Here is a 21246-nt window from a genome sequence, read left to right as displayed (position 1 = left end):
GTTAATTAAACTTCTAAAACTATAATAATAACACCAAAATCATACAGGTAAGATATAAAGATACAAAATCAAAATATCTAAGAATTATGTAAAAAGAAAAGGGACAGAAAAACAGAGGATATTATTTTTGGTTTCTTCAAATGAAAATTAGTACTTATTCATTTCATTAGTAAATATTTGAACCGAGACAAATATAGAAATTGTTTTTTTTTTTTTTTTTATATCTGTGTCTACGTTTCTTTGAACTTACAATAACATAATTACAACTTTCAATTTTATACATCCGGTTTTTAATTAATTAATCAATTACTTAATTAAAAATAACGTAATGTGTGTTGCTCTTTGGAAATACGCAAAGACATTCTCCGCAGTGCACATTCAAGTGTTCTTTTTAAATCGTAATTATATCAGATAAGAAACACGAAGTGGTGCTTTTGTGAACATGCACATTAACGTTAACGGCCGTGCAGCAGCGTGTCGCCACGATAATAGCCGTGGCCGCTTTTGCTTTTAATATACAAATTAAAATCTATCCGCGCGAAGTTACTATCGTCTCTTATCGATAAATCATAATTGTCACGCAGAAACGCGCGATTACACGTCCGCGTAATGATTTTCACGCGTTTTAATACGACCGCCAATTGCGTGTTTCTATCTTACCATAATTACTTGCCATAATTACGATATTACATAAATACAGAGATGCGACGAGTTGATGTGTGATGATCGATATTTCGAAATTGATTAACAAGCGTATCTTGTGATGTCTGTGTGTTACAATTTCATCGGATGTGCCAGTATGTTGTTTGTCTCACTTCTAATTACTTTACGACGATTTAGATACAAAAAAAAAATTTATTTGTTTAAAAAAAAAAACTCAATTTCCCGAGACAATCTCACTCCAAACTTTCGTCCCGCCTTACGGTTTTTGCATGAAATTTTTCAGAAAGGTGGGAGGGTTTGTTGTTTTCCAGGTATCTTAACTGTTAAAATTTTTTCTCTCCGTCACAGATTATTTCTTCCAGCAGAGCAGCGATGCGCGCACATTGCCGGAAAGGGCTGAATTGTTACGTCACTATCTCTCACACAAATTTTGCTCTCATTATTATGAATTTCATAGACTAAAGCTAAAACCGCAATATATTTATTATGTGTATCACCGATATTTTGAAATGTATAATTTTTATTGTTTTTAAACGTACGTAAAATGATACGTATATAATTTTTGCACACTCTTGTTTCTTCGATTGTTTTCCTTTTTTTAATTCAATTTTATTAATCAAAGCGTTCATTTTAGGGATTCGAAATGAGTAATTAACTACGTGTAAAAAAACAATCTAAAATTGTTTGTTATAATTTCTGTTTAAATTTTCATAAATTTTCAATCGGTTCGATACCGCGAACGAAAAATGAAGTCTGCAATATTGAGATTTACCAAAGTCGATTATATGTTTGCGTGCTGGATTTCAATAGATTTTAAACGCGTTTGAAATCAAAATATGATCTCTCACGTATTAATCGCGGTTTTATGTTTTTTTTCTTTTTTTTTTAACAATCCGTATAAATAAATCTACCACAATTCCACATATACGTACATATATATATATATATATATATTCGCTATGTAATTCATCGAGCTTTATTCGAGCTTTTGAAAGGAAAGTGCGGCTTCACGCTTGGCGCGCGACTGCTGATTCGACAGCTTTGATACTAACGAATGGCTTGTTATAATTACTAATTATCTAATTCACGGATCATCGAACTGTTATATTCTTACGTTACTGTTATTATACTTGCCGTGTTCCTTTGTACTTTCGCGTGCGCACACTCGCTCATATCATTGAAATCGTTACTTTGTTTTAATTGCGCTCTTGTACTCACACTTTACTGGATACGATTCATCGCGATCAATTATTTCCGGACAAGATCGCAAGCGAAATGTAAGTTCCTACTGACCGATGTATTTTAACATACTTTTGATACAATTGTTTGTTTTAATTTATATTTTTTGTATATATTCACCGGTATCGTAGCAGACTTAGAAGGGTGGATAGAAGGAAAAACATGGGACATGTATTATATATAAGAAATACATTTTTTTAAATTGTTCCTATATTTTTTTTCTCTTAAGTTCGTCGACAAATATCAACAATAGAGAAATCGTCACGTGAATCGTACGTATAACACTACGTAAACCTACTTTTAGTAATATCGAGTAATAATTTCTTTGACAAACAATTTGTGTGATATATAATAAAAGAAAACGATACGTTTAGGGATCGCCTTTCAGCGTTTGTTGACGTGATTATCACTATAGCGCACACTCAAATTTCGATCCCCTCTACGACGAGACGAGAAAAAAAAAAAGAAGAGTGATCTCACAACTGTCTTACAATATCTGCTCTTGTACTACTTCTTACTTCTTCGTCACTGTATCGCTGTCTTTTTAATATCTTGCAGCTATTTGACTAATATATATCCAATTACTATTAACTATACACTGACGTTTCTCTCTCTTTCCCGCTCTCCTGTTACTTTCATTCCGTTTCTCATATTCTCTCTTTCTCTTTCTCTTTCTCTTTCCTTTCTTCAAAACTTTTCTATCACTATATACTACTTCTATCTACCTCTCTTGCTCCCTTCTTTTGAAATTTCTATTAACCTGCCCTTTTCTTACTACGTCTGCTATGTCCCGCTTTCTTTTGTTTCTAGATATTGCAGAACCTACAAAAAAAACGCACTGAGCGGAGGGGGCGCCTAAGTTCTGACAATATGACTAAAAAGAAGTCCGGTTTCAGCAAAAGCGACCTTATTTTTAAGGTAACCCGCCCTGAACGAAACGCGCAAGGCTCATGTCCGTTCGATTCGCACCGCGAATCAACCTCGGCAATTCCCTGATTCGGTTTCCGCGCGAGACTCGATAGAAGGAAGTCGATTCTCCCGACCTTCTTCTTTTAATGCTAATGTCTGATTAGTACGGCTATCAAGAATGAAATCCCCTGTGATAAAAAAACTTATTACTCACGTTGTATAATAATAATGACTTTTTAAGAGAGAAAATAGTATTCTACTGTAAAACTGTTTGAATGTTATATTTGCAGAAGTGCTTTTTTTACAACGCACATCGCACTTTGCTAAAAATATTAATACAATACTTGGAAGAAAAACATTTGGGAGTTTTTCTTGAAAACTCAAGCCGGCACACATTTTTTCATAAGAATCATTGAATTAAATTGGTCTCATTAATTTTTTCCGGAGGGAGGAACACTTTCGAAATTTATAGTGTCACGTTGAAAACGATGGATGGATTGGACCGATCGATTGCCATACTATCGATGTCTCGTGTAAGACTAAGAACGGAGCTGACGAGGTTAATTGGACGGAAGAGCTGTTACGCTGATTGGCTCGTTGGTTTATTACAAACATTCAGCTTTTTCTTTCCGCCGCATTATACATTATACATTTATATACCCGCAGCAATAGGCTATGCTTCTATACATTCACCATCGGCACCCGCCTAGCGATGCGAAAGTACATGTAACTATTGTATGTGTAATATAATTCTCTAGAGACCCACGAATTTTTTATACAGACAAAGAACAAAACCGATTATTTCGAGTGTGTGCGCTATGTTCGCGCTCCCCGCAAGGCCGTCGTCACATCAAGTACAAGTATGTACAAGTCCCGATTTCCGACGATCGTCGATTGATCAGCGCGATATTCGACACCTGCTCTATGTGGAAGTGAAGAAACGGAAGTTCGTTAAAAGTCAAAAAGTATTACGTACGGCGTAGCACGTCCGACTCGAACGATAGTCATACTTGTTGAAATCCCTCCTCTCTCTCCGTTTCTTTATATGATATATGTTACATATATATATATCTCTATATTGTCTGTCATTTTCTAATTTCCTCTTGTTTAATTGTTTGTTGTATGTCTCTCTCTCTCTTTCTCTCTCTCTCTCGAACGTATCCCCGAGAACGTATTCCTTCCGCTACGTATATGGTTCCTCTCCCTGTGTTCCAATGACTCTCTCTGATGGATCTGATCGCAAACAGCCTGTCTCTAACGCACTATCTTTTTGAAACGCTTTTGATCGCTAGACGGTGTGCACGATCTTGTGAAAAACGAGCGCACGTGATTGGGCGTCCCTTCTCTGTCGCTTTGTTGCAAAATCAACGCACACTTTACTATCATACACAACTCGAGGTGCATCTCGCTATCTTTAGAGAAAGTACAGAGGGAAATATGTGTGAAACATACAACACAAACACAAACACGCACACACACACACACAAATTTAAACGCACGCAAGTGCTACAAAATAAAACAACAATTTAGGATGCACTGTGTATGAAGAGTAGAGAGCTCGTTTCCCCCGCCGCTGCTCTGCGAACAATATTCTCACCTTTTGCGGTAACAATCCTGCGAAGACCGCGCGCCTTTATTCACCGCTCGCTCTTGCTAAAGTACTTTCCCCGCTGCTGCTTCTCGGCTAAAGAGAAAAAATCGCACTCCTTTTGTGTGTAACATGACTGGCTTATTTGTGTGCTTTTGCAATCGATCAAGAAAAAGCGAACGTACAAACCAGATGATGGCAGAAATAAGGAAATCTCGCTGTCACGCTTCGTGGCTTGGCTTGCGCCGCTTTTTGACAAACACGATCATTTGACTCGCTGCGTTTATGTTCGTCGTCTTTCATTGTAACGCTTCATGATCACTCGAAAAAAAAAAACGTCTCGAAGTGCGAAAAAACTCTCACCCACGACAAACATATTCTTCCTTTCGTGAGATTTTTCATTTCTTGTCTCGGATGTTTTCCCGTTGTTTGTCTTTTGCGTTATTTAGTTTTTGTTTCAATGTATGTATATTTAGTATGTTTGTTGTTGCCACATTCACAATTGCCATTTGTCAATTAATGATTGACGCTGACTTATTGATTGTTTACTCGTCATCGTGGGATATAACATGTAACAGATCGAGCTTTTAACTTCACTGGACCTTACGACCTGTGTCTCGTGGAAGAGAAGGTTGATGTTGAGTTATATGTACAATATATGTATCGTTTTTGTGTTTTGATCTGTCAGTCTTTATTTTTTTCTGTTCTATTTATTCAATCAAAGTTACATCACACACACGCGCATATATGTACGTCTCATTGCGTCGTAAGCACTGACGTTTCATTAATCCTCGGACGTGTGATATATATGCGTGCATCGCACTCGTGTACATCACGCGATCCTTATTTCGTGTAGAACCAGGTAATGTATTTGAGCTATATGTGGCTAGCAATAAGTTTTCTCCGTGTTCTTACTTGTTTTTCCCGTAGGCGCAGAAACCAAGTACCGTTGATCATCATTCGTGGAATATTATCATAACTGACCCGATAGATATCAGTACCTCCCGCCTAATGGTTTTACCCCATTCTCTTAAAAAAAAACTATATAGCCAGAACTCCGTGGTTCATCGAAATCCTACGGCAATACGGGCGTTGTTGCGATTCTTCGCAACTGTCTTCTTGCAAAAATAATTACGTAACTATCTTTATGAAAGGAAACAGGTTCCACTGCCGTACGATTTCAAGATCATCAATATCGCAATTGCCCAGGACTCAGCAAGATCACCAAAAGAAAAAGACAAACCAAAGTTTTAAGTTTGCCTCCTTTAACTTATCTCTCGAGGATCTCAATTGTTTCACTGCGAAAGTTTAAGTGGAAGTAATTCTCACAAGTTTTCTTCATTGCGAACAATTATACTCTTATCATTTATGAATACGGGAGATTATTGAACATTTGATTGGTACAATAAAAAAAAATACGTTGAGTTTAACTACTTGCGAGTAGTTTGGGCAAGTGCGTTCAAAAAATTCAGTTTTCACCGCCGCATATAACGACTCCGGAATCGGGAAATTTTCGTTACATCTCTGAAGTGACATTGGAAATTTATTTGCCGTCGGTATATATTATGTATACACATATATCTATGAGAAGGTTCGAGAATTTCCCGAACACGGCAACTGCGGTGCATGTGACATACTCATTACTGCGACGCGTGTATCGCGTGTTTTGTTGTGACACGAATACGTGCGAGATGAACAGATTATATATGTCATCTCTCGCCACCACGTATACCAATACGATATGTACATATCCATGAACATAAACCACACCTTCAACAATCCTTAGATAATCTCTGTCCTTATCTCTCAATTAACGAGAGAACGCTGAGACTCCGAACCGCAACTCTTCGAGCAAATTTTTGCACTCGCTGATTTTTAACTACATAGAAAAAATTAATTAATTTACACTTTAAGTGCTCGGTTGACTTTGAACGTTCTATTTCACACTCGGATCGAGAATAAAATTGCCAGATAAGATTTTAATCGCGCGGGTGTGAAATTCATCTGGTAGAAATGTGTAATTTTATGTGGATAAGATTAAGTGAAAAGATAAACCTACGAGATTTCGATATTACTTGTCACATATACGGACTGTTTCAAAAGCAGAGGTTACTTGCTCGAGAGGTGATTGAAGATCTAAAAATAAGAAAAAAAAAGTTGACAACGTAAGTCTGGAAAATGCGTTGTTTTTGAATATCACCATTTTTATGTTGAAATGTGAAATTACTTTGCTTTCAAATTGTTTTGTCAAAAAATTGTCCTTGCTTATGAGTCTTTAATCACCTCGCAAGAGATTGATCTCTACTTTTGAAACACTGTGTAATGAACCATGCAAAAAAAAATTTTGTTAAAAATAGAGCTTGTGCGTGAGAGAAAAGTTAATTGCGTGCGATAATATTTTACTTTGACGCGCAATATTATCAGAGAAAGAGAAAATAACAAATCGCACTTGATCGCGCATGTTAATAATCGAGAACAAAGTCAGTGCGTCTTTTTATCCGAATTGACAACTGTTGACAAAATAAAATAAAAATTCTAAACAAATCTCTCGAAGGGTTCAACTCGAAAGACAACGCAGTCCTTTTCTCTCTCCCTCTCGGAATATTCTCCGCGTTCTCTGGCTTTTTATTTTAGTTAAAACGGACGGATTCCCATATCGTACTTAATGCGCACGATGAAGCCGAATGACTAATACAATTTGTGTACGAAAAAAACCAAATGGGATTGGCATCGACATGATTGAAACGTAACGTCGATCGTGTTTCGTCTTGTCTTTGTGTTAGATCTGGCGCATAAGCGGTTTGAGAATCTTGACCCAACCAGTTGCAAATGATTGATATTTTTTGTTAGAGCATTCGTAGAGTAATCAGTTATTTATTACCAACTGTTCTTTAGGTTACATTGAATTGTTCTTTTGTGTTTGTGCCACGTGATGCGTATTTTCTAATGTAGCATGCTTTTCTTAACGGACCAGAAAAAAGAAAGAAAGTGTCTCACGAACAGCGATGACAATTTACGAGAAGAAAAAAATACAACACTCTTGCGCAAATTGTATCCACGCTAAGATCTGAATATTATCATTCTTGCTCGTGTGATACACATACGTATTCGATAATAAAGATTTTAGCTCTTCGATCGGTTATTTCGTTATCTTTAAAATGCGTCAAACGCATATAAATTACTATTGAAAAGAACGATTTACCGCTCAAAGAGTTAAAACACCTCGTTACTTTGTGGAATTAAAACACGTGCGAAACTTCGAGACAATAATTGTGACGGATCTTAGTGACGGATCCTGGTGTGTCATATAGTATTTTCTCCCAAAAACCTAAAAAGCAACAGATACAATAATAGAACATACTCAACAAAATATGTATCTAACGCGTTTTTGTGCAACACTCGCTTACTTGCTGAACACTACGCAAACAGAGCTTTGGATAAACGGAGTAAATTAAAAACAAAGAAAAAACCCCAATGTGTGAGAAACGTTCCGACACTCCCGGTCCGATGCGAGAGTAAAGCTCTAACGTTGTTGTTGGCAGTTCCTGAATATGGCGTCGGTGTTTATGCGGATTTTTAACCTGATCTGTATGATGCTCCTGATTGGCCATTGGAGTGGCTGTCTGCAATTCCTGGTCCCCATGCTTCAAGGATTTCCCAGTAATTCATGGGTGGCCATTAACGAGTTACAAGTGAGTACGAGTTGTCAACTTTCGGTTCGGTGATCGATAAGTTAAACGGCATTTCTCGGTGTTACCCGATGGCTATATTTACAGGACTCGTTTTGGCTGGAACAATACTCGTGGGCCTTGTTCAAAGCCATGTCACACATGCTATGTATCGGGTACGGTAGGTTTCCGCCTCAGTCCTTGACCGACATGTGGCTGACCATGCTCAGCATGATCAGCGGTGCGACATGTTACGCTCTTTTCCTCGGCCACGCGACAAATCTCATTCAATCTCTCGATTCTTCGAGAAGACAGTATCGTGAGAAGGTATATAGATAGATAGACAGATAGATAGATATAACGCGCAGACGAATCGCCCGAAGAAGATCAATGACGGAAATTCAATTTTCCTATCTTTCTCTTTCTCTCTTTAGGTAAAACAAGTGGAGGAGTACATGGCCTATCGAAAACTACCGAGAGAAATGAGACAGAGGATCACGGAGTACTTTGAGCATCGATACCAAGGAAAGTTCTTCGATGAGGAGCTGATCCTTGGAGAGCTCTCGGAAAAATTGAGAGAAGTACGGGAGAGAATTCATCTTAATTAGTATTAGATTGGGTTTAAATTGTCTCGTTTAAAACGTTACGTTTTTTATATCTCTATAGTTAAAAAAATGTATCGCAAAATGATGATGTTATAATAGTATATTGTAAGATTGTGAATGTTTTTAATTTGAAACAACAAAACAATAACAGTTAAAAACTACTTGCTCTACTTTTAGGATGTTATAAATTACAACTGCAGATCCCTCGTGGCATCCGTGCCCTTTTTCGCCAACGCCGATTCGAATTTCGTCTCGGATGTCGTGACGAAACTCAGATACGAAGTCTTCCAGCCAGGTATCGATTGTCGTCATTACATAAAATGTATTTTCTATCACAAAAATAAAAGCATCTCTTTTTAAAGCGTCACGCTACGGGAAAGGTATTTTCTCGCGCGTCGCTCGAAACTCGTACGTGAGCCATGAAAAAAATGAACTTTTGCAGGTGATATCATCATTAAGGAAGGTACTATCGGGTCAAAAATGTACTTCATACAAGAAGGCATAGTCGATATTGTGATGGCTAACGGCGAGGTCGCGACCTCGTTGTCGGACGGGTCCTACTTTGGTGAAATCTGTCTGTTAACGAACGCGAGAAGAGTAGCCTCGGTCCGCGCGGAGACTTACTGCAATCTCTTCAGCCTCTCGGTGGATCATTTCAACGCCGTGCTGGACCAGTATCCGCTAATGCGCAGAACGATGGAGAGCGTTGCCGCCGAGAGGTATAAGCTTTGGTTAGGTTTGTTCTATCGAGTTGGTGTGCTAATAGATGTCAATCATCACTTCCACTTCCATTTACTTTATTTGAGCATTGTACTGTCCGATAAAAAAAATAAAAAAAAAAAATAAAAAAAAAAAAAAAAAAAACGGAGATCAGTCATTCGCTGTTGAAATCATGTCGCTCTTTCTCTTTTTTTTCTTTCTCTCTCTTTCTCTCTCTCTTTTTCTTCTCAACATATTCTTCGTATTGTTAGAGTTTGACGCTTGTTTTACACAAACATACACACACATGTCAAAATAATTTTTTTTGATAAAAAAAAAAAAGAGAAATAATATACGGAGATAGAAGAATTATTATATTAGTCTTTTTTGTGATCTCTCAATTTTTATATCTCGAGACAGTGCAGAGAATTGGAATTCTGAGACGAATTTTTGCCTATGATGAAAAGCGCACTAACTTGTTACGTACAATGAGTTGAGAGGGTTAAATTTATTCGAAATCTTCCGTTTATTATGCAGAGATGTACGAGGCTATATCCGACACAATTGATGCATACCTGAAATTCGGATATTACTCGAATAAATAATTAAACGATTTCTAGTTTTAACACCGTGATAAAAGTATTACACTCTCGACACATTCATTACAGTAATATTATAATTTGGCATAACATACATTATAAATTATTTGAAATATCATTTTTTTGTCACACATTTACGGAGTCATTTGTGTGCACTTATGTGATTATAAAAAAAAATTATATTAATATTAAATCAAAACACTTCTGTAATCTCGATTAATGTTATATAAAATTTTTGTAAGGAATACAAAAAAGAACATACTTGCCGTTTTTGTACTTGTAACAACAAATCAAGAAAACTCCGTGAGAAGTGTGTCAAAGAAAGTTAATTTTTCTTATTATCAGTTTACTTCTCATTCAACTACCTTAGCAGTGCAAGTAGTATTGGAACAAGTAATAATGATTGTTGCAAACAGATGATAAGCGACAAAAGGGCGGTAAAGTGCCACGAAACGGGGAAAAATCGCGCTGTGCTGCTAAGTGGTGTAGAATTTGGTGTGAATAATAATTGGTTATGCCGCGTGCAACATTCCCTACGCTTAATCATGCTCTCCTTCTTGTAGGTTGAACAAAATCGGAAAGAACCCCAACTTGGTGGCTCATCGCGAAGAGGATCTTGGAAGCGAATCAAAAACGATAAACGCTGTGGTAAATGCGCTCGCGGAACAAGCTGCGCATGCAAGTGCCAGCGAAGAGTCAGTAAGTACACGATCGAATAAAGCATAAAAAGTTATAAATGAAATAAACACAAAATATACGCGATTTTTTTTTCTAGTTCAGAAGAAAGTAATTTTTCTCTTTTGCGCGCATAATATTATTCTGTTGATATTATCTTACTCGTTGAAGCGGCAAACAAAGTAAACCGAACTAAATAACCAGAACAACACGAATCTGTTGCTAAAGTTTTCTTCATTATGAAAGTTGAATAGAGATGCATGTATGTCACTGTGAAATTCATCGTTTTCAGGTTCACAGTATGGAGCTTAGAACGCTGCCGACTTGCCAATTGCCCAGACCGAAGTCTGAGAACAATTTCGCGAGCCAGGAGCTCACAAGAGAGGGACGGAGAATCTTCCACAAGAGCGATACTTTCCACAAGGACTCGTATCAATGACGACACTCGTTTTACTAGCATTTGCAGAGATACTAACGACTCCATGTTGCGGGACGCAATATAATGCTGGAACTTTTGACTTATTTGCGCGCCGATAGAACTGTTGGTGGTCTTGTGTATACGGTACTCGGGCGATCCTATAGCAGCGGTCTATATATAGAATATCGGCCATGTCAGTAGTCCTTTAGCAATCGATTTATAGCGCCTTCTTATATTAATCTGACGGGCATTTTCGTCCGGGACCGCAAAACCACCGTGACGCGCGTTTGAGTCTCTTATAACTCTAACCACGATACAAATTTGCAGAAAATGAATATAACGACATTTAATTAAATACATTCGAATTAATGAATAAAAAAAGCAAACCGATTGCAAAAAAAAGGAATATATAAAAAATTTTGACGGAAGATGTAAACATATATATATATATATATATATATATATACATATTACTTTAAAATATAACTTGGAGGCGAAGAGAAAAAGTTTGAAGGATAAAGGAGAAACTTTCGCATTAAAAAAAAACCAGTTCTTTGTCTTTCAAACTTTGTTCAACTTGTTTTAAAGGACGATCAGAGACGAAGTGCACTTCACGCAGTACACGTGAAAAGTTTTAATCTTTTAACGCAGGATGAAGTAACACGAAACGAAGAAGAACATTTGTATCGTGGTCGGAGAACATGGAGTCGTAATTTATGCCGTGTCTCTTCATTGAGAATAATCGCCGCGTTACATCGGATGCAATATCAAAAAGAACAGAAAAAACGGATGGACGCAGCGAAGAATGAAGATCTCAAAGACGACGAAGAGCAGGCCTAGAAGTTTATAGAGAATATGTAGCTCACACACATTGTGAAAAAAAAGAGATTAGGTATAATCCTAAGTAACAGTGTAAACGACATGTAATTCTCTGTGATTTTGCAAGTTGACGTTTCACACCATATTAGGAGAGAAACAAATATTATAATCTACATGAGAAATATTAGAATGTTCTTTTTTCAAAGACAACAATTAACATATAGAACAAAAATTCGTACGTCGTATGTAAGATCAGAGTATTTCGATTTAAGTTCAATCAATGCGGATATCCTTAGCTTCGTACTGCATTTAGAACCGCGTAAATGAATTAAAAAAACGAATGTTATAACGTGTAATATAATACTCCGTGCGAAAACGAAGAATATAGAAGAAGAAGAAGAGGAAGGAGTTTATGTGAGATAAGCTAATGTTTTTATTAGAAAAGGCTTTCTTCTTTCTGATTTCACGAACGTAAGAGAAAAGTTTCCGTTCGGTATTCGCTTGTTTGATAGAAACCTACTTTATTTTGCTATCGTCTTCATTCGCTTTGAGATCATAACGACATTTACAACCGAGTGATGATTACACGTTGTGCTCGGTGTCGGATACATTCGATAGACCGTCCTGGTACGCAAATAGGGATTGGCGAGAGAGAGATTGAGATCGTGAGTTTGAAATTTCACAAGCACCTCTGGGAAGAGTGAGAAAAACTGATTAAGATTGTTACGTGAATTTAACCGGTTTCTACAAAAAAAACGTTACCGAGAGCCCGAAGACTGTGTTTACTTGTTGAGAGTTCTTCGGGTTGCTGTGGTTTTCATGTCAATGAATGAATATAACGAGCGAAAACACGAGCAAAGTATCTTTTTATGAGACAAAAACAAAAAACCGCGATATGTACTATAAAAAATGCTATGAAAACACTATGTAATAAATTATTATTATTGTTATGATTATTACTTGCAATGATTACTACACCACTACCGCATAATTAGGCGACTACATAAATAACAACAGAAAACACCACAGAGGGAGAGAGAGAGAGAGAGAAAGGAAGAGGGAATAGGGTATATATATACATGTATGTATGTATGTATGTATGTATATATATGAAGTATTATGCATAGAGGTTTAAAAAACTATCGTGTTGCAAGATAAATATAATATTCAGCAGCGTGCGAAATGGTTTGACATCGACTAAATACCGATTACTTACGAGTTTGTATAAAATCATTATTCATTTCCAGCTCAGGAGCTCAGACATTTTACTTAAATAATTTACACTAATTTACAATACAAAAAAAACCCATAAGTTTATACAAGTACGTTTGACGCCAAAATTGCATCACACTGATCAATCTCGGTACATGTGTATTTTGTTTCAAACTTAGTTTTTTTCTTATTAAAAGACTAGATTCAATATACAAAAGAAGCTTTTGTTCCCTTTTCCCTTTCATGTGTAAATCGGTCATCTTCTTTTAGAAGTAACACTTGCATGTTTATTTATTTACGCGATAACGCAAGGATATATTCGCGAACTCAATTAGGAATCGGAAGAGCTGATCATTTTTTCTATAGCTGACGAGTATAAACATCTATCGCGACAACACTTGTACATATGTCTTCACAGAAGAATTTAGAAATCACGCACACACGTCATACATATAAAACATATATATATATATAGGCGAAAAATAACACACGTGCGAGGAGTGTAAAAGAAGGGATGAGAAAGGATGGGGAGAAAGTGAAAAAAGAAAAAAGTATCTATTTTTCATGTAAGAGAAACATAGTTTTCTGTCATTGTTTTACATCTCCATACGTCACACACATTCTAGAGATATGTTATATAAATATATAAATACTATAAAATAATAGAGCTATACGAAAGAGAGTGAGAGTGAGAGAGAATGAGAGTGAAAGAGAGAGAGAGAGAAAGAGAGAAAAAGAGATGCGTACAAGAGGGGTCAAAACATTCCAATGGTAGAATAGTCGTAGACCGCATGATCGACATTTTTATAGAGTTTAAATCGGTACGAACGGTCTAGGATTAATCTGCGGGTTCGGGCCTAATGGAGTACGCATTATTATTATATATAATATAAATATTTAAACATTGTTACTGTGCTCTCCGAGACGAGTGCGAAAAAGAGAGAGAAAGAACAAAGTAATTATATATATATATATATGTATGTATATACATATATGTATATATATAAAACGAGAGAAAAAAAAGCTGTATAACTCTTACTACCACTGCTAACTGATAGATTACTGTTTAGCCGGTATCTACTTATGCGATAAAACCGATAAAAAGATAAACTGCGGCGTGGAATGTTGTATTTAGTACTCACATACACACAAGAGATATTACGTGTATATAGAAAGAAAATTAACGTACACACGTGTGTACGTATAATGCGCATCTTATAATAGTGCACTACAAAAGACGAAGAAAGAAGTAACATTTTAGGATTATAGGAACTTAAAAACAAAAACAAAAAAACAAAGATCCGTGTGAACTACTTGAGGCGTGTGAACCTTATAAACGTAAACGCTAAACAGACAAGAGTGAGACATTATTAAATAAAAAATAAAACAGAAGTGAATAGTTTTTGTATTGAGAGAGATATAGATTGCGTGTGAAACAGCGGCATTGGATCAGAAACCATAAAAGGAAACAGATCCGGAAATCGGAAATGGACGCATATAGTGTTTGTTATCGGCGTGAAATAGGCAGCGGAAGAGAGAGAGAGAGAGAGAGAGAGAGAGAGAGAGAGAGAGAGAAAGAGAGAGAGAGAGACAGACAGACAGAAAGACAGAGAAAGAGAAACGCGAGATTAAAAACAAAAGAAAGAACAAAACCAAATTAAAGTTACGCTCCATATTCGCGTTGCAGAGAAATGACCACGAATGAAATATCGTACATTGCGAGAAATAAACGTTCGAGGCTGATCAAAGTGTGTCAATTTGCTACGATCTATCTACATTAATAGAAGCATGCAAACTGGAACGGTGAAACGAAACGAAGATCGTGAACGTGTGTTTCAAATTTCACATATCAATCGTTCTGTTAAAAAAAAAAAAAAAAAACGCCGCGAAAGTATACGCTGGACGCGAGAATTGTTTTTCAAGCGCGCTCGATAAAAAAAACGCTTGACTGGCATATATAGCGTACTATATTAGTTTTTTTTAGAAATCTCGCAATTTACAAAAGCAAATTTAAAGACTTGAATGAGAAATTTGCATGTTGTATATTCTGCGAATCCTCCGATATTAATCTCGTTCGTCAAGTATCATGTTACTGAGTACGACAAATTGATAGTCTGAAATTTATCTTCCCCTTGACAAAGACTCATAATTTCCGTTTCCGGTTTCGAGGATCGAAAGCTATTAAAAAAAAAAAAATAAAATAAAATAACGGATAAAGAAACATACGACTGTCCAAAGCTAAATAAAACGCTATTAGATGATCCGCTGTTAAGTATTTCTCAATGCGGTTCTTGCATGATGACACGGTACTTGAATCGTTATTTCAAAAAAAATATACTTTACTATTAGAAGTGAATTTTTATGTTTTACGCATTATTAAATTATTGCGTTCTTAATGTCAAATAACGTAACGCATCATCACAATTACTTATAATCACACCGTATTATTTTCCAACGGTACTCAAAAAAGTGCGTGTAAACTTATCATTTTTAAAATTTTACACATTGTCTGTTTTTCTACAACTGTTCACGACTCAAATGTGATTGAAACAACGAATTATGCACACATCAAAGTCGCGCGCACGTGTGATCATTCTTGTATAATATTGGATAGAGATGTAATCATAGATTTTTAACACAATTAATGTCTCATACATCACAATTCTTTCTATACAGTAACTCCGAATAGAAACAGATTTCGTAACCAGTTTTTTACACACACACATATTACATTAAATACTACATATTATTTTACTAAATTCATTATTTATACCTATCTCGAAACTATATTTACTAGCAAAATTATAAATTTAAATTATTTAAGATTTTAAGTTTTCAATATTTTATACAATTTTCTCGAAGTTTATAAGATCGTTGAAATTCTCGAGTACCATGGCACCGTGTAAAACCTAGTTAGCTCGGAAATCTGCGTAGAGTACGCCTTGTAAAAAAAAAAAGTAAACTGAAGAAACCATTACCCTAGCGTCAATTTTCTACACAAAAGTTTTCTACAGGGTTCACACCATGAGCGTGAATTCGACGTCGTGCTTATGGTATGAATATGTACGTACGTTGTGCAGCGCTGATGCGAGTCTATCGATGTTTTTTCTAATGCACGTTGTTGCGTTTGTAATTTACGATCGTTTTACGCGTGTGAAGGAAAGCAGCTTGTGCAAAAGTTTACTATGGAAATCGATCGATGAATGAGAGAAAAAAAAAGATATGAATACTTCAGTTCACGTTCCGTAACGGCAAGTTTGTTTCCGTTCCTTGGCAAATTCACAGATTTACTTGGCAATTTCGTAAGGCAAATTGTTTCGTCAAAAACAAAATAGCTACAGAATTTTATTAGCTGCAGAAGTGAAAATGTGAGTGAAATACATGGCAGCGCGGAAATGCTATGGTTCTCTGGAAATACATGTTGCGTATCACTTTGTGAGACACACTAATGGTATAATGGCTTGTGGTGGCCGATATTCGCCCACAAACATCTCTACAATTTTGTTTTGAAAATATAAAATTCAAAATAATTGTTAATTTTAACGTGTCACCAGTTTTACTTTACGCAAAATAGACAAATATGCAATAAATATTCGAATTCGAATTGATCGTGAATTATTCTAAGCCATTATTCATGCCATTGCACGCAAAGAATCTTACATAAAAATACAAAAGTAACAACCACAAAAACAACAATACAAATATATACGCGCAAAACTGTGTGCAATTCTACGTTGCTGTGCGTATTTCATTGAGGTCGGCTCATGCTGTGAGTAAGCAATAATTAATGTATAGTCAAAAGATTTAATTCGCTTGAACGAGAAAATCAATCGGACCTTCAGCTTGCTACGTGTACGAATACCTCAAAAAACTGCTGTACAATCTCTCGGAGATGCAGTCGCACCTCGTTATATTGTCACTTGTAGCGAACGGAAAAGTTGTTAAATAGTCGTTCTGGTCGAAGAAACACATACATACATTTGTGCTTCTCAAACGATCTATTTCTTCTCGTTTTGCGATTTACCTAGTGATTTGCGCGATTCGATATTTATCTTTTATGAGATAAATTAGACGTATACAAATCTAGATTGAGGAATTGCATGCGAGTAGAGAGAGAAAAAAACAATTAGCGCGGGCCGCGAAATGTGCAAGCCGCATGTATTGTCTACACGTATATTGTAAATTTGAATATCGTTCCTTTTCTATAAACGGGGTTCTTTTCCTCATTTCTTTAAGAAAAAAAGAAAAAACCAAACAAACAAAACCGATTCGGTTTTAGCCTGGCTATACTGTATCTAGGAAATTAACCGGCCGACTATACTTTTATATAAAAAGTCTACGAGAAGTATTTCACGCGCGTATTTAGACATCGGCACTTTTAAAATATACTCGCCATAACGAATGCCTTAGCAAACTGTTATTGTATAATTGAGGTACCAGAGAAAAAAAGAGAAAGAGTGGCATACAAAAGGCATGTAAAATATAATGCCACATACACACACACACACACACACATACAAAATGCGCACAGAGATACACTATCATATACACAGTATAAGTCAAAAGCACATCAAAAACTACATAAGTCAAAAGAAAAAAAGAGTATCCACGTTCATCATGTGCACGCATAATAAGATCACACACACAAAACACACAACTACTACAATCGCGATAGATATTATACGTGTAACTTACATTAAAAACAAAATAACAAAAAAAAAGACATTAAGCAATCACTCTTGAACAGTGTATGTGAGACCCTCTCAGAGAAGCACACGAAAATATAAGTAAGAAATGAAAATGCAAAAAAAGTGAGATACTATTAAATGTATTATAGGAAAAATGAATTATATATTCTAGCAAGCGGAAGAAAGCGATCACACATTAAACATGTACATATATATATATATATACACATATGTATATGTATATATACACCATTGATGGCAATATACTCAACTTTTCCCGTCCATTTAATTTTTACGTCACACAAGTTTCACGTAAGAACGATGGATTTCACTCTTGATAGTTTTAACTTCTGGAGTTTTCTCATCTCTAAAAAGAAAAATATCAAGCAAACCGATAAAAGCACTACGAAAATTCATTTCTTACGTTTAATTTCGAAAGTTGTTAAGCTTTGATACGTGTCAAAAAAAGAATAGAAGATGAAAGTTCCTAACAAAGGAAGAGAATTTTAAAACGTAACTGATCTGTAATTTTTTTTGCACACGCAAATGTTTCTTTTGCCATAAATGCAAAATGTGTCAAAATATTTAAAAAAAAGTAGAAACTAAATAATTCAATATGCAGTAAAACTCAGTTGTTAATTGCAGATACGTAAAAATTATTTTTTTTCAAGTTCTACAATTAGGACAAAGTAATTTGTTATACTAATAATTTTAGATTTTTAAATTATGTTCAAAGTAATTATGTATAAACATATTAAAATTAGTTCATTTAGTATATATAATCAGACAAATTTTATTCCATGCATTTGCAGTGAATGTTAAACCGATAAAATGCCAATGAAGTTTTACGAAACGATATTTAATTTCAAAAATAATATTGTGGGATACAAATTGTGCCAGCAAAGTATTTTAATATTCTGTCGCGTTATTTAAATAAATGTCGGTCATATTGTATCAAAATATAAAGTATGATAACACTCAATACATATTTTATAGTAATATTTTTTTTACAAGAGCCACAAGAGAAAAACTATCTCTTTAATTTTTATCTGAGAGAAAGAAAACAATATTACAGCATATCGTCATATTTTGTATCCTACGTGACAACAAAATTATACGTGCAACCACACAAACATGACAATTCAGCATGACGAGCGTGAATGCATACACACATACTCAACAAGTATAGAAAAATACATACAAACACATACACAAACACATACACACGTACGTGCATACTCCGAGGTTTCATACAGTATCATATTAGCGACTAACTAGTTAAAGGAACTAAACTATATATATGAAGAAAAGAAAATAAGAATAAAAACAATATCAAGTATCAAAGGTCAATGGCATAATAGTTGAAAGACTCTAGCTTCGTGGCGAAGAAAACAATTATTTTCTATGCTATTATTTAATCATTGATAATATAATCTATGTTAAATATGTCTGCGCGTTTCCGTGTATGCAACAACATAACGTTCGCCTACCAAAGCTCAACGCGCAACAGTAGCAACTTAGACGAGCGTAAAACTTAGATTAATTATTTGAACTAATAAAAGAAAGAGACTTAATTTCCGTATCAAGAAATATTAAATACTTCTCTAGAAAAATGATTTTCCAGAGTTGAAAGCGATATATATCGAGAGTGTTGCATCGACGACGACGACGACGACGGCGATGTGTTGTCGATGTACACGAACGCGCGGACCGACACATGTGTACATATATAGAATGAATTGCAAATAAATATTATAAAGCGACACGCGTTCTATACCAGTAAGTAAAGTCAATCGCGATAAATCGTATAAGTAGAGAAGAGAACATTTGAAAAAAAAAAAGAAACAAGTATTAAGACTAATTACGTAGTGGGAAAAGTAACAAAAATTGACATCTCTATGCTGAAGTCGGCGAAAATAAGGCGAATGTTTGTATATTCCGTCAATACATCTCCATATGTATCACGACGCGAGTAACACGCGATATGCTCTGCGAGTATGTTATTTCTGATTTCTCCGTTGTTATTTCGGCGAGTGTCGTAATAATTAGATTTGTTCTTTGTTGCGTTTGTTGTTATTATACTTAATAGTTTGTCATATCAATTTTACGATGAATATTTTGCAAGAAGTGCATTTTGCATTACGTTGTTCAGTTACATTTTGCATAATAAGATTAGAAACAAATTTAAAACAAAAAAAAACACGCTTTTAAAAAGTTGCGAAATAAAAAACTGACTTTACGCAATACTTTCCTTATATGCTGCAAAAAAAGAATAAGATGAGACGCTCGTACTTGTAAAAAAAACGTATATAATAGAATTTCCGAAATTGTCCTTGTTTCATAGACGGCACATGCATGCTGATAAAATGTTAACTTTACTTTCGTAAAATTAATGAACAAATATTAATATAATTTAGTGCCTTCGCTGCTACTTACTCTAAGAATAAATACTTTGGTGCAATTAGTATTGCTTGTTCGTAAAATTGATTTATCCTCATACCATCCTAGGACCATATATATCAAAATTGATATGGTAAAAGAACAAATTTCTTTCTCATTTTTGTAGATTGAATTCAAGTAATAAATTAAGAGATACAATAAAAGTCAAAAAAGAAATAAAAAAACTGAAGATATACTTTGCACACAATCATTAATTATACCTTTTTCGTGTTGTGATTTTAGCTTTTCCTCACCAATATTAACAAAATTATCGTCAGTTAAATCGATCCGTCATTACAGTGGTAAGTAGCATACTTATGTATTTACAGTTTTTTAATAATAAAAACATTTATTACCGAATTTATATAAAGATTAAGCGAATTAAGAAAATCATTTAATGTATGATTGTCTTTATTTACGCTATCAGAAATCAATGATTAATAAGCGATTAAAAGCAAACATTATGCATGCAATAAAAATTGTTCCTTTCAGTTTTATTGAATATAAATTACATATATCTTTGTATAGAAATTGTATAAAGTCTAGTTTTTATATAAATTTAGTATTAATAAATCTTTTTAACAAATAAGTCAAAGCCTAGTACGAAATATATAATTTAACTGTGGAAAATTATAAAATTACCAATACGTATACAATATATTTATAATAAAGTTAAAAAACTAAATCTGCTTTTAGCTGAAAGGAACAAGCAAAAATTGATTTTATGACTTATATTTGTGCGGTCCCTTCGTCGTCCATCGATGTATCTTCTTCTCCAACCTTCAGTCTCCCGGAAGTGATCCAACAAACGAGCATCTATCCTTTAAAATTCTCTTCTCATAAACAATGCGTCCTAAACACCCAAAAGCAAAACAAAATTAATAGACTCAACATAAAAAAGAGATTATTAAATAAGTTTAACTTATTTAAAGTTTTCAACAAAATGTGTTGTGTATTGTTTTGAGCTTGTAAATACAACACTGACCTCTGGACTGTCTGGAGATTGTCCGAACCGGCTCCTCCGA

At 35.0% G+C, this 21246-nt stretch overlaps 1 protein-coding gene across 9 annotated transcripts in view; it reads left to right on the top strand.

The window, feature by feature from the left end:
* The window catches only part of LOC109863862 (potassium/sodium hyperpolarization-activated cyclic nucleotide-gated channel 2), a 40860-nt gene extending 29379 nt beyond the window's left edge, over positions 1 to 11481 (top strand). For 4 of the 9 annotated variants that reach the window (XM_020444504.1, XM_020444498.1, XM_020444505.1 and 1 more), the window contains 8 exons: positions 2713 to 2820; positions 7942 to 8091; positions 8176 to 8394; positions 8502 to 8648; positions 8850 to 8967; positions 9115 to 9403; positions 10534 to 10669; positions 10938 to 11481. In XM_020444504.1, the coding sequence (XP_020300093.1) occupies positions 2713 to 2820; positions 7942 to 8091; positions 8176 to 8394; positions 8502 to 8648; positions 8850 to 8967; positions 9115 to 9403; positions 10534 to 10669; positions 10938 to 11084 (1314 nt within the window). In that variant the 3' untranslated portion in view covers positions 11085 to 11481. The remainder of the gene's footprint in view (positions 1 to 2712; positions 2821 to 7941; positions 8092 to 8175; positions 8395 to 8501; positions 8649 to 8849; positions 8968 to 9114; positions 9404 to 10533; positions 10670 to 10937) is intronic. The other 5 variants (XM_020444500.1, XM_020444499.1, XM_020444503.1 and 2 more) reach the window with 3 other exon arrangements.
* The last annotated feature ends 9765 nt before the right edge of the window (positions 11482 to 21246 follow it).

Source organism: Pseudomyrmex gracilis, unplaced genomic scaffold (assembly GCF_002006095.1).
Source record: "Pseudomyrmex gracilis isolate BER0280 unplaced genomic scaffold, ASM200609v1 scaffold_14, whole genome shotgun sequence".
NCBI lineage: Eukaryota > Metazoa > Arthropoda > Insecta > Hymenoptera > Formicidae > Pseudomyrmex > Pseudomyrmex gracilis.
The sequence above is the reverse complement of the archived record's forward strand: the minus strand, read 5'-3'. Positions and strand labels throughout refer to the sequence as shown.